Raw genomic sequence first — 13212 nt, 5'->3', positions numbered from 1 at the left:
ACTTCAGCTCTGCAACTCAGGTTTTCCTTCTGTAAGTAAGAATATTTACTTTAAGTGTTTTGAAACCTATCGATGAAAGTAATGATGTGAAAACTATGTATCACCTTTCTGCTGCATTGTTTATAACTGTTTATAATATCTCTGTAGTCCAGTATGTAGACATAACCACTGTAGTAGTAGCAATGCCCTGAAAGACATACTGTATCTTAATCTCAAAAATTCACAAGAAGAATGCTTCAAGTTTTTAAAATAAATACATGCTTCTAGAAAACTGAGACCTTAGGCAGTCATCCCTTCCTTTCCATTACTCTTTTCCAAGGAACATTATAAATAGTCTCATTTCAGGTGCAGAAAAAAAACCCTGAGCCACTTATTTTAGCAATGTTTTCATCATGTGGTCCAATAGAGGTGTACTCTGGTTACTGGAAGAGCTGTATTGCTTGGGCTGTCTTGGCCAGTATTGCATGTCCAACAATGACAGTATGCCAAAATCTTGAGAAGGGCAAGAACATACAATACTCCCCCAGGTATTCTATTGAGCACCTGATTATTTTTTTCTTGGAAGACTTTCTAAACTTGCTGTAGTCTGTCCATTTAGTAACCCTTAACAGAGCTGCATTCCCATGTACTTACCCAGTCTCCCCTTCAAATACACTGCAATGAAAAGCTAGTGTTTTTGTACAGATAATAATCTTACATTATATCTCCTAGAAAGAGGTGGGGAAATCCTACCTTCTTACAAACCATCTAAAGCATCCCACAGGGAAAAAAGTAAACCGTAGAACCAAAGCCTGGAAATGCCCAATACCATTTGTCACAGAGTAGTAGCATACAGTACCTGTGGCCATTTACCATCAGACTGGGCACGTCTCTTTATCTCTTCAACAGTTCTCCTGCGAGAATCCTGGTCTGACCGAGATACAAATACTGGTCGGATGTATTTGATTAGAGCTGAAGAGGAAGGAAAACAAAAACAAGCAAACCAGCCTTTATTTCCCCTTTGTTTGAAAGCATTCCCATTCCCAGTAGCCCTCTGGACAAAAATTTTGGTACAAGTACATAACTACTTTACTATATTACACTGCAAACTTAAATACTCAGTTGAATTATTACAGTTTTATTGAAATATTTTCATGAATTCTTGTGAGGAAAACCATTTTCACAATTTTGGCACTATGTACTTTTTCATTTTTAATAGACCAATACACATACATCACAGATAATTTAAAACATGACTGTACATATTATAGGTAGTTTTCTGCAACAAAGCAGCTGTGGCTGACTATAGGCTATTTCCTCCTGTAAAAAAATTACAAAATGTATAGCCACCCCTAACCCAGCAAAGTAGCAGGAATCTCCCTATGCAAGTACTTCAAAAAGACATCCTGTGGGTCAAACTGCCACTGCCTTAAGAGCTTTTGTCTTCTGTGACAGCTTAGCTTCACCGAAGGTACACCATCAGAAATACTTCAAACACAGATTATGCTATCTTTTCTGGGGAATCTGCGTTATTAGAAGAAAAAGCATGTTTATTTTTTGAGTTGTAACCTGTTTGCCTGTTCCTCATACTAGATGAATCAGATCTCAGGCATCCTCTTCCTGCCTCAGTTGGAAACCTCTTATACATATCCAGACACAAAAGGAGCAGGAGCAAGAATTAGAAGTCAATCCACAATGTCCTCTTCATGCATGTCAGTCACAAGGACACTGAGGTCTACTTACAAAATAATAAGTAGCATATACAATCCTTTCGCAGTGTCAAAAAGCACTGCAAGAGAAGTATCTACAAATATACTACTTCATGCTTTTATTTAAGCAGGTTGTCTTCAAATACTTCATTATTTTTGTATCTTGTAATCTTATTCTTCTATAAGCTTCTATAGTCACTAAATCATTAGCCATTTTCTATTTGCCTAAAATACAAATAGAAAATACAGTTTTTGAATTTCCAGCTACTGAGATGAGCTCACTGGCTCTAGTTGTATAATCTTTTGTCAAGGATAGACTTGCTGCATTAATGGATCAGACAGTGCTTAAAGTGTGAAGAAAAAAAAAACCAACAGAAAACAGTGTAAGGAATTACAGTCGTGAACTCAGCCAAAGCTGCTGGTTTTGGTGTTACCTCACTGGCAGTCTAGCCAGGAACTCACCAAAATCTTTCTATGGTTCTGTGAACCTAATCTGTCACACTTTACAGCAAGATCCCAAACATTCAGTCAGCCTCTGAAATCCTGCTTTTGTCTCACAAGTGGCTTAGGAAACTCTATCAGAGAAAAGTTACCATAGTCTTGCACTTCTTCCTACATGCCTGCTCTTAAACAACATTCATAGAACAGTGCTTGCTAGGGGAGAAAAGATCATCATGGGCCAGTTGGGGTAAGGTAAAAAAAACAAACCAAACCAAAAAAAATAAACCAAAAAAACCCCAAACAACCATACACAAAAAATAGAGAAAAAAGCAGCAGCAAAACCATCAGAACAAGCAATGAAAAATGCAAAGAAAACTGTACTTGGTTTCATAACTGTGTTCCTTTTTGTTCTTAGTGATGCAAGTCCTGAGTTCCCCCTACTGCTGCAAATTACTATTCTATAGCAAAGACAACATTATCAAGTAAGAGAAAGCAAGAGACTCAAACATACTCAGCCTTCACTCTGAAGTTTCTTTTACATTAGGCCCAAATAATGGAATTCAGGTTACTTCAGGCCAAGGAATAAACAAGATAATTCCAGAGCTCCGAGGCTCTTTCTGAGGATATGTTGCAACCAGGATCTTCTTTTAAACACATGAAATTCAGCATGCAGATAGATTTTATTTAGGGCAGTACAACAGAAACATCAGACTACAGACAACTTACTGATTTTGTATGTCTAACCATGAATGCCATCTGTAGCTGAAAACTGGACACACAAGCAGTGTTAACTCAGGAGTTTTACTGTTACAACCTTCCCAAAAGCAAACTACTGCAAGGTTTCCAAGCTGCAAAATAACAGACTGCAATTGTCTTACAAATAGACAACACCACTAACAGCAACACACCCACATGTGAAGAAAAACTATTATGGTATACTGAAAAAGAACAGAGACGACTGAAAGCTTGGTTTCCTACGGATTTGTCCTGCCTGTTGAATTATATGATCCAAAATAGGCTGCAAGGTAAGTTCATTTATTTTCTCGTGGTTCAGACACTATTTTAATGCAGCTTGCAGAACTTAGTATCTTTTAAACCATCAGCTGTCTTTCAAACATGTGTGAAGCCATCACTGTTTCAACCCATTGCACCAAATCTTAGCCTAATAGACAGTGTGTCTTACTCCCTTAAGGATCAAACCAAAAAGCTGACAAAATACTTGCTTTAACATTAAACAACAACTTAAGATCCTCTAAGACACCAATGACTGGGCCCTGAGTGGCTAAGTCCAACAATTTAAGTGAAACTGGAACTCTCAGTCATCAGTAAGCAGCTGAAAGTACATACCAAGGGAAGACTAGCTCTGTACTTGCCTTTCCTTACATATCTTTTTCATAACCACTTTCGAAAACAGAGCACAAGGCTACACAGACCTTTACTCTCACCGCATACTTTTATGTTCAGTAGATAGACAGGAATGTGAAAATTCAAAGCCTGTTCCAAGTCAATCCATGCAAGAAATATTCAGGAGCTGGGCCAAAGGTAAAGAGAAGCTGAGAAACATAGCAAATAGGTAGACAAGAGGAGACTGCAGTCAGAAGTCAAGTGGAAACATAGGGAAGCCTGGAGACAGTACTGTAAGGCAGTAGATGAAGCAGGGAATAGGCAGGACTAAAGGACTAAAAGCAGGAGCAAAGTGCAGGAGCAAAAAGCAGCATGCAGGAAAATGCTTCAGACAGCTGCCATACTGAGCAGCTAAAGGAAACAAGCAGAACTGCTCAATACGCTTAATAAACAGGACACAATCTTAACCCTCTCTGCTCATCAGTTTAACTGTCCAAGACTAATTGTAACCAGATAGTGAAGACCACAGCTGAAGTATTCAGAGATGCTGAAAGATAAGCTTGTTCATCTCCTCTCACTCCATTAAAACCACCCTTAAAATATAAATTCTAGTGGGTGATGGCAGGCAATCCCTCAATTCACAAAACTGACCTTGCCAGTGTTATTATTCCAGCCTTTTCTCTAGCAGAGTCAGTCCTACTTGATGTAGTCACTCATCCCCAATTTCAGCTCATTACTAGTCCTGAAGACAGGTGACACATGCAGCTCTCCACCTTCTTACACAGGTGTCTGAAATTTAAACAGCACTGCCAGTAATTCATCAAAACCTCTGCCTTGCAGGGCAGCCATGCTGCCACAGATATGCTAACCAGCAGAAAGCTGCTCTAGCATGAAACAGCCTTTTTAAAGAGAGCCAGCAAAAAATCAGTGTTGCTTTGATTAATTGCAGGCTGGCAGTTCCAGCTGATTTCAGAACCATAACTCCCATGCAATCAAATCAAGCACCAGCTGATGCACAAGCAAAAAAAGTTTCTCTCTGATGAGCTGAACACACACAATTGGTGTCAATGAACTTCTCAGGATAACAAGGAAAAAAAAAAGGCATTTCACCTCTATATTTCAAGTCAAATGCAGGTAATGAACTCTCATTTCAAATCAAGACATGAAGTGCTAATTTAACACACCATAGCAGAAAGTATTGTTACTAACCATTTAAATTGCTCCTGACAGTTACAACTGTGGTAGATAAACCAGACTGTGGTAGATATGGTAGATAAAGCAACACTAGCAACATTGTTACTGGCTACAAGGCCTCAGAGAATACAAAAAAGCAACAGAATGGCAATGTGGCACTAGACACTGTTCTTATACAATGTATCCATACACACATTCTTTTCAGTGGGCAGTTACATTATTGCCACTATAGAAACAGCATCAGAGTGACAGATCTTCAGCAAAAGTAGAGAATGCTGAACTTGAGGCTCTCTTTTGGCCTCTCCCCTAAACAACCCCAAATTCCATCACATATGTTCCTCCGATACACTGAGATCGCAGCCTAAAAAGCCACTACAACTGGCTCCTTTTTCTACTATGGAAAAAATACAGATTATTTTTCTAATAGCAGTTGCCCTTTTGTGCATTCTGTACTTAGTGCTTACAAAACCATGAAGGTTAAAAGGTTGAGGAGTGCCATTTTGAGCTTTGTTTTTAAAAGCTGCCTAACATGTACATGCATATCAAGTTCTGAACTCACACCTTTTCTAATAAAGTAATGCATAGTATGAAAACTGCTGTTTTCTGGAGAGAAAAGAAGAAATGAAATCTGCAAGGGGCTCAAAAAGTCTTCTGAAGGTTATGGGGAAAAAACATTAAGGTTCTAGAGTAAAATGACTTTCTGTGTAACTTAAAAACGGGAAAAAACCTCAAACTCACAGACAACAAGTACACAAAGTTGTATCAATGCACAAAATGGAAGTAAACCAAAATTAGGATCTTTTCCACTTGGAGATACACAATTCTTACAGAAATAGTGTTACTGTAGCCATGACATCTCTACATTAGATTTTTAAAGTTAGTGGCAGTATTTTATTAGAGCAACAACCATTCACAGAAACATATACTTTTTTGACCCAAGCCTGAACCAACCACTAAAACTAAATATGTCTCGAGAAAAACTTTTCTGAGTTTGACTAAGTGCTTAGCAGCTGGAATACCTGACAGAGCAGATACCAAGTATCCCTGGTATAGAGGCAGCATTAATGGGAAAGTTCTCCCTATTTCCAAACAGAAAGGCAGGAAATGTGTAGTCTGTAGGACAAGGAGAGGTCAGAAGTGGGAAGTAAATAGTGAGTGTTCTCTTTAGCTTCAACAGACGTAAATTCTGTGGTATTTGGGTTGGTCTTTCAAAGTGTCTTTCAAAGTTCTATTTCCTTTAAGGGCTTCTTGAGGGACAAAGATCCTTTTCATATCATGAAGACTGCTGTTTGCACTTACACCTGCAGTACCTGTATGAGGGTATGGCTGTATGTTTTAGCCTTCAGCAGCCAGTTTAAAAAGTATTTTATGAAGGCAGTTGTGCCAGTTTGCAGGTTTCTTACATACTGTAGTTTTTAACTTCCATAAATAATATTAACTAGGATGCTTAACAAAAAAAAAGCAATGGTGGTTTAAGCATTCCAGCCGCAGTTTAAATGAGCAGCAATTGTTACTGAATGTATGGTGAAAAAAAATGTAATGAGTCCAGGACTCCAACCCAAAAAATAAAGGCATACCTATAATATATAGGTGATGGTGCAAGAACTTTAAGTCTCTCCAAGAAAGCTTCTGTGAGGACTGAAATATTGCAGGATCATCTGGCTGCCCACAGCCTGAAGGAAACATTGAGTTTAGAAATGAGAGATTTTAAAGTAGAGGATGAAATGGATAAGCTTAGTAATAACTTCAAGATGCTCCTCAGAACTGGGGAGCTCATTTGTGTACTCAAGGCAGACTAAAGTGCCAACATAGCACAGGATGTTGGCATTCAGGCTAGTGACCTTAACACTGTTTAAGCTGCTGATTTACAGTGTATGAAGAGGGGAAAAAAAAAAATCTGTGATGCCATCACCTGACAGCAGGTTTTTCCAAAAGAGGTTTTTAAGAACTGCTCTGATGAATCTCAGAAGTATTTAAATGCAAGATCCTCACTGAAGAACTGTGGGTCTATCACGGTTCTATTCCTTGTGTGCTTTGGAAGGTAAGGGGGTGGGGGGAGCAATTGGGGTGGAGGACTGGAGGATTAGGTTGCATAACAGAGCTGATGAGTAAGTCATTTGGCATCTTTTAAGTTCCAAGACGAAAACATACCCAGCTACTACAGCACAAATATTTCCCACTGAATTACTTCTTGTCTTTTAGTCATGATGCTCAAGAAAGGCCTATAAAGGGCTTTGAAAATAGAAGCTTGAACAAAAAAATCCTAAGTTTAGTCGATGTGGAAAAAAAATGCCTACAACAGAACTGATAGTTTTTACAGCTCAGTATGATTCTTTCTTCCTCTACAGCTCTTCTGTATTTTGCCAAGTACAAATGACCTCTTTCCCCTTTATAAACTTAAGCTAACATATCCCACTGTTCAATTCACAGGTACCAACTTCTTCTCTTTTTCAGAGGGTGAGCTTGCAGATGTTGAGAAGTTGCTTAAGGTTTAAATTAGCTTATCACCTTAAATTTAGTTTTTAAAGTTCAGATCACAGAAGATGTCTGAATCACAGAAGTCGTTTAACAAAATCCCCGCCAAATCATATTTACTGACAAATTCCTTTTCCTTCTTATTGAAGTATTTCTGCCATAGCACTGACCACTTCAACAATGAAAAAACTTTTATCCAGCTTGCTTTACCAGCCCAAAATAAGGCAGTTAGGTGTACCTATCCAGAATTTATGCAAAGAGCTTATCCTGACTTAAAGTAGGGTCCGGTAGACAAAACAGGAAAGTGTAAGGACCTGTGCAGATGAATGAGCTGATCTTACTTCTTCAGCCAGTGTAAGGTGCAGCAGACTCATAGATGTCATCTACCCCAGGCTGCACACTTTACACTGAAGTGGTCCAGCAAACTTCACATCTCTAACCTACCAAAACTCTGGAAAGCCATTGTGCAGAAACACGTGTCCTTCTCCAGCATTGTGGTGATGTGCTCCATCTGTTCTGGCATTCTCTACTTATCAGATTGATTATTTAGATGATCACTGAAATCTTGTTTATATCTGAGCAAGCAGTTCCTCCCCAGAGTTTGGTAACCTAGTGCCTGTGCCAAGTTCTTCACTACTAACCACTAACTGAAGAGGTCAGAGCTATTCAGTTCGAGCAAAAGAGCATTTTTAAAATTTGTTTTTTCTTTTCTTTGTGTTCCTGGAGGAAGTTTTCTGAAGGAGTCATGAGACTTAAGTCTGCTTCTGAAATTGGACTTTGTGGTCCAGGACAGCTGTCTTCAAGTTAGAAAGCAATAAAACACTCATATACAAACACACCTGTGGATTACTTCCAATCCTATAAAGAACAGGCTTCTAATCATCTGGACTGAAAAGTGAATCAATAGCTTTCTGTTCCATGACTGGCAAACTAAGGGTACAATAATACAGGCAGCTGCTCCAGAGACCTGTTAAAATACTTTTGGAACCAATCTTGGTATCCATTCAGCAATCAGATCTTTTTGTGTCTGCTAAAGCACCTGATCCCTCTGCTACACAGCATACAATGTCCTGATAAACACTGTCATTACATCCAAAGCCAATTTATTTTTATCATATTTTGATACTCTGGATGAAGATCTACTCTTCACTCAAAGCCCTCATCCTTGGAAATTATATTTGAATTTCCTCTGCTGCCTCATTTTTCACATGCTGAAGTCTGCTCACAGAGTTAAATGAAAGCACGTTATTCGAAACTTTCCAGAAGATTGTCAATGATCATTAACAAGGCTCAATTAAGAAATAGCAAGGGTAGGATTATCCATGACTGGCTCCCAGACATCACTGGTACAAAGTCTGAAAGACATACAAAACTGAGGAACATAAAAAAACCCAATTCTGACCTCTCTGGGATAAATTCTAGATGAATGCCTACAATGTTGTCAAATCACCATACAATCCAAGAAAAGCATGACCACCTTTTCACAGATAGTATAAGAGAAATGCCAGCAGTCCAATAACATGCAATACATATTTGTGTGTGTGTACGTAGAGAAACGTAAATAATATCAGAGTTAAAATACTAGATCAAAGAAGGAGAGGATAGTCAGTGTCATCTGCTTCACAGAAAACCTCTTTGAAGCAGTAAAATAAAAGAAAAATTAACACAAATTCACTCTACTAAAAAGCTTACATTTAATTTTAAGCCAAACTAATCATTACAGTGATTACTTCTCTGTGAAGGTCCATTTACTTTAATAATACAAACTGCTGTAATAAATGTTGCTGATATTAAAGTATTTCTCTAAAAACAAAAAAGGCTTCTGAACTCTGAATCGCAGTTAAGAGCTTTGCCATGCTTCATTTCCATGACATTCTTCTGAACACTTCATAAGGCACTACATAATTTTTGCAGCTGCATGACATAAGCTGAATGCAGCTATACAGGACAAAATACTCATTTACTTGACTGCACTGTACAGTCCAGTAATATTCCATCAAATCACTATATGCAGTTTTCTGGGTTTTCTGTTTTTCTGTGATTGATTTTGCTCACACATGAAGAGAATCAAGTGAATAATTTAAAAAAATTATTGTCATAAGTCTAGACTTCGAATGGAATTCTTTAAAAGTTACCTTAAAATTAAATTAGGTAAATAGGAAATAGTTTAAGCTACTCAATATGCACTATTTGTGCTACATACAGTGTAACTACAACCTCCATAACCCTACAGATTCTCCTCAGGCTTTCCTACTACTCCCCACTGAATCTATTACATGGGACAGTTAAGCAGCTATTACAAGATCCTGTCAAATGCCATTCTGCTGTTTCATCACATTTCAGTAACACATCATGGCCTGGAGTTACCTCATCTGGTTTGGATCCCCCAAACAGTCCAGCTGCAAGCAAAGGAGAGCTCCACATGGACTACTTTATTTTGCTGAGCTAGCAATTATTAAACAGTCAACTGAGTCAGCTGAGAAATAAGATAAACCTGCCCCTGCTTCTATGGCTGGACTGCTTCTAAAGCCCAAGGTAGCCTGGATACACCTCTACTGTGTAGGAGTGTCAATGTACCACCTCACAACAGTATCTTCTTTCAGTATTGGACAAGAGGGTTCAATTGGTTTTTGTTTTCACACTATGCTCATTTACATACATTTTTTAAAAAAAACAAACACATGCCTGTACCCTTTTTGTTCAAAGCAACTATTAATTTTTACACAGATTTTTCACTGCCACAGACTTTTACTAAACTCTTTTAGTCAGATATTCAATGAAATTGAGATACAGCTACAATTCTGGCCTGGGCTTTACCTGATACAGAGTGGCCTTTATACCAAGAGTTTCCCTGTGCAAGGCTTCAAAATGTAACCACTCACCATTGGTGGCCAAGTCTCAGTTTCTGGTTTTGAACATGTCCTTAAAAAACACATTGTCTAATGAAATTTTAGGAGGATGTCAACACCAACAGTCTGATTCCACTTAGTTGTGAAGGAACTCAAAGCTTTTGTTTAGACTTTTAAATTAAAGAACACCCATCCAAGGCCAAAGTAAAATCTTTTGACCTTTTTATGCTACCTTTAAAATCTACACAATGAGACACATGAAGATTCTTTGAACTTTGCTGGTCCCTAGATACTACATTGTGGGTTTCTCTAAAATTCACAGACTTTGGTTAGAAATCTACAAGCCTAAAAGACCACACATTTTTTGCCACAACTGCACTAAAAATAAAAAAAATTTTAAAAACTCACAGGCTTCTCACAAGACTTTGTGAGAATCTACACCAACAATTCCAACATCAGTATTCAGACACTACTGATTTGGGCATCTGCATTGCTTATGACTAAATCTGAGCGCACAACAATCTGCACTTCCTCATCTCTCACACCCTGCCTGAAACAAACTTATCAATGCATAAAGAATTAGCAGCACTTCCTCAAGGCAGGGTACCATTCAGAGCAGACAACATTCCTAAACACACTGCTGGGATGGCACCTCAACTTGCACCAAGAAAGAAGTTTTGGCAGACTTTATAGCCTAACCCTTTGCTTCTATAACCCCATCCTAACTCACTTTTCTATTTCTTGGGTCTTAAAACTGTTGCAATTTCACTGCAAATCTAACCATGAATTCTGTAGGATTGTTTTGACTTTGTACAATGATTCAACTTTGTAGAAAGGAAAAAAACCCCACATCCCCCACAATTTTTTTTCTATTGACATTCAAAGTAGACCAGTAAAAAATATATATTACATATATTACAGCAAAATTTTCTTTGTGTTTCAGGCCTTCTCATATATAACCAGTGAACTTCCTAAGTAATCATTTTTAACTGTTTCTAAAAAATTAAGCATCTATCAACTTACTTCCCCAGACAGGAATATCTTTGCTTTCTGCTTTCATCACAATGGAGGCAAAGGTCATCGTTACTGGAATGGCATCGAAGTAGGAAGAATGGGGAGCCACAGTTAATATTGCTGCTTCTGCTGGCAACGCCCGTCTGCCTTTTACATTTATCCAGTGAAATCCACCAGCAAGCCACATCATTCTCATGATTGCTTTCAGCAAAATATCCACTATCCTGTAAAGAGTTGAGAAAACAGTTATGCTGCCACATGAGCACCTTAAAATAATGAAAACATGTTACATAGAAACTTTATGAGCATGTCAAAAGTACAGACAGGATATGCTGCATAAACAGAGCAGGAGCACTGCGCAGACCTTTTGCTTTCTCTTTCTCAGCAGATTTAAGACTACTTTCAAAGATGCTATTTAATTTCATTTCATACCTGAATATTAATGTGTTTTAATCACAGTAAGACTGGCATTTATTTTATCACAAAATTAATTTTGAATCAGGCTATGACTGTTGAGTTTCTTCTATACAACGTCTAATAACACTTTCTAGTAACACCAAAAAAGCTCTAATAAACTTAGTCTTGGAAAATGCTAGTAGGATATTGCCAGAAAACAATAACTCTGATTCTTTGGTTCGAGTTTACTCACACAAAACAGTGGAGTGATGTGGAGCAGAGATTCTCAAACGCAGGGATGCCTACAGAACACATCAGTCCTATAAATATTTTCATATCTTCCCTTTTCCCCCATCTCCTTCTTGAGCATTTTGGTGGATGTTTGGGGTTTTGGGTTTGTGGTCTTGTTTTTGTTTGTTTGTTTTTGTGGGGCTTTTTTTGTGGAATTTTGTCTGCTTACTTTTTTAAGCTGACAGTCATGAAAAGAGAAACATTTACTTTGAACCAGCTGAACAAAAACTGAAACACCACAAATTGTTATACTCATGAAGATTGGAGGCTGGAGAGCAGCATGACACTGAAAACTAGATGAAATGGGGAAGGGACAATCTAAAAAGCTTCAAAATAACTGTACGCAAGGCTGAAGGCAGTCCATTATTCCTTTAGTTATTATACTGATATCATTCCAAATGAAATGCAAAGTGACATGCCTCTGTGGTTCTCAATCTCCTTTCCTCCTGTGATGCAAAATACAGTCAGCTTTCCTCATGCTAGTGCCAACTCCTGATTTTAAAGTTCTCTGCAGAAGAGGTGATACGCCCCTCCTTCCTTGCTCCTCAAACAGCAGTTTTCATGGATGGGTGAACACTGTTTTACATTCTACCTTAATTAGCATTCCAATATCAAAGCAAGCACAGATTTATTAATAACCACCAAAGCATGGGGCAAGCCCTCAAAGAATCAACAGAATTTTTGTCATTTCATCACAGGGTAGCAAACAATGGGGTGAAGCTGTTCAAAACAGCAACTTAGAACAGGAACTCTGGGCACGTTCTGTAGTGTCAATCTTTGTAACAAGAAGTTGACATTATGGGAATAACTGAAATTGAAGGGTTTCACAATGAAGCTTCACACTACATCCTCAATAAGGGTAAGAGGCCAGAGATGATCAGTTTTTCTCCCTGTAATTTCCAGGTCATCTGGCAAATCAAACAGTTGAGGTATTTGTAGTTTCCCACTTGAGTAAAGTGTGTAAATAATAACTTTTACATTTTTCTTCTGAAGAGCAGGTCTCTGGGGACACATATCAGGTATTTCCAGTCTCTTATATTTCAAAATGTTAAACTAAATAATGATTCTTTCAGTATTTCACCACATCAGTGACTCACTTTCGCCACCAGGAGAGGGGCTTTTCAAGCTCTTGCTCATCGGATCCCATTGAAGCAACGAATGCAAAAGGCCAGGCCAGCAACATCATAAAAGCAGCAAAAAAGAGTCGGATAGGAAACAGAGTCAAGGTCATGAAGGCAATCTGCAAAATCCAAAACAAATGCATTATTCTAACACAGTCTTGGACTGAAAAAGTCAGCAAATCCTGGAAACTGATCTGAAGTCTTAACTTAAAAATATCTAGTGTTAAATCAGCAGAATACACTTTAATTCCAAACAAATAATTGCAGTGTACACATAACAATTTTGATTCACCAATCTTAATTGCAGCTGAAACACAGCACATACTTTAAAGCTAGTGCAGTCTTAGTTTTCCACAATTCTTCAGATCCTCTGTTAGTCAGTGAATACATCTGCATGCT

The 13212-nt window shown here is 38.1% G+C and overlaps 1 protein-coding gene across 1 annotated transcript in view; it reads right to left on the bottom strand.

Annotated features, from left to right (window-relative positions):
- The window catches only part of LPCAT1 (lysophosphatidylcholine acyltransferase 1), a 54485-nt gene extending 41556 nt beyond the window's left edge, over positions 1-12929 (bottom strand). Inside the window, exons 1-3 of the mRNA XM_010190682.1 lie at positions 12790-12929; positions 11015-11229; positions 839-951 (exon numbers count right to left, since the gene is read on the bottom strand). Of these exons, the coding sequence (XP_010188984.1) occupies positions 839-951; positions 11015-11229; positions 12790-12923 (462 nt within the window). The 5' untranslated portion in view covers positions 12924-12929. The remainder of the gene's footprint in view (positions 1-838; positions 952-11014; positions 11230-12789) is intronic.
- Between the last annotated feature and the right edge of the window lie 283 nt (positions 12930-13212).

Source organism: Mesitornis unicolor, unplaced genomic scaffold (assembly GCF_000695765.1).
Source record: "Mesitornis unicolor isolate BGI_N332 unplaced genomic scaffold, ASM69576v1 scaffold26510, whole genome shotgun sequence".
NCBI lineage: Eukaryota > Metazoa > Chordata > Aves > Mesitornithiformes > Mesitornithidae > Mesitornis > Mesitornis unicolor.
This window is presented reverse-complemented; position numbering and strand designations above follow the sequence as displayed.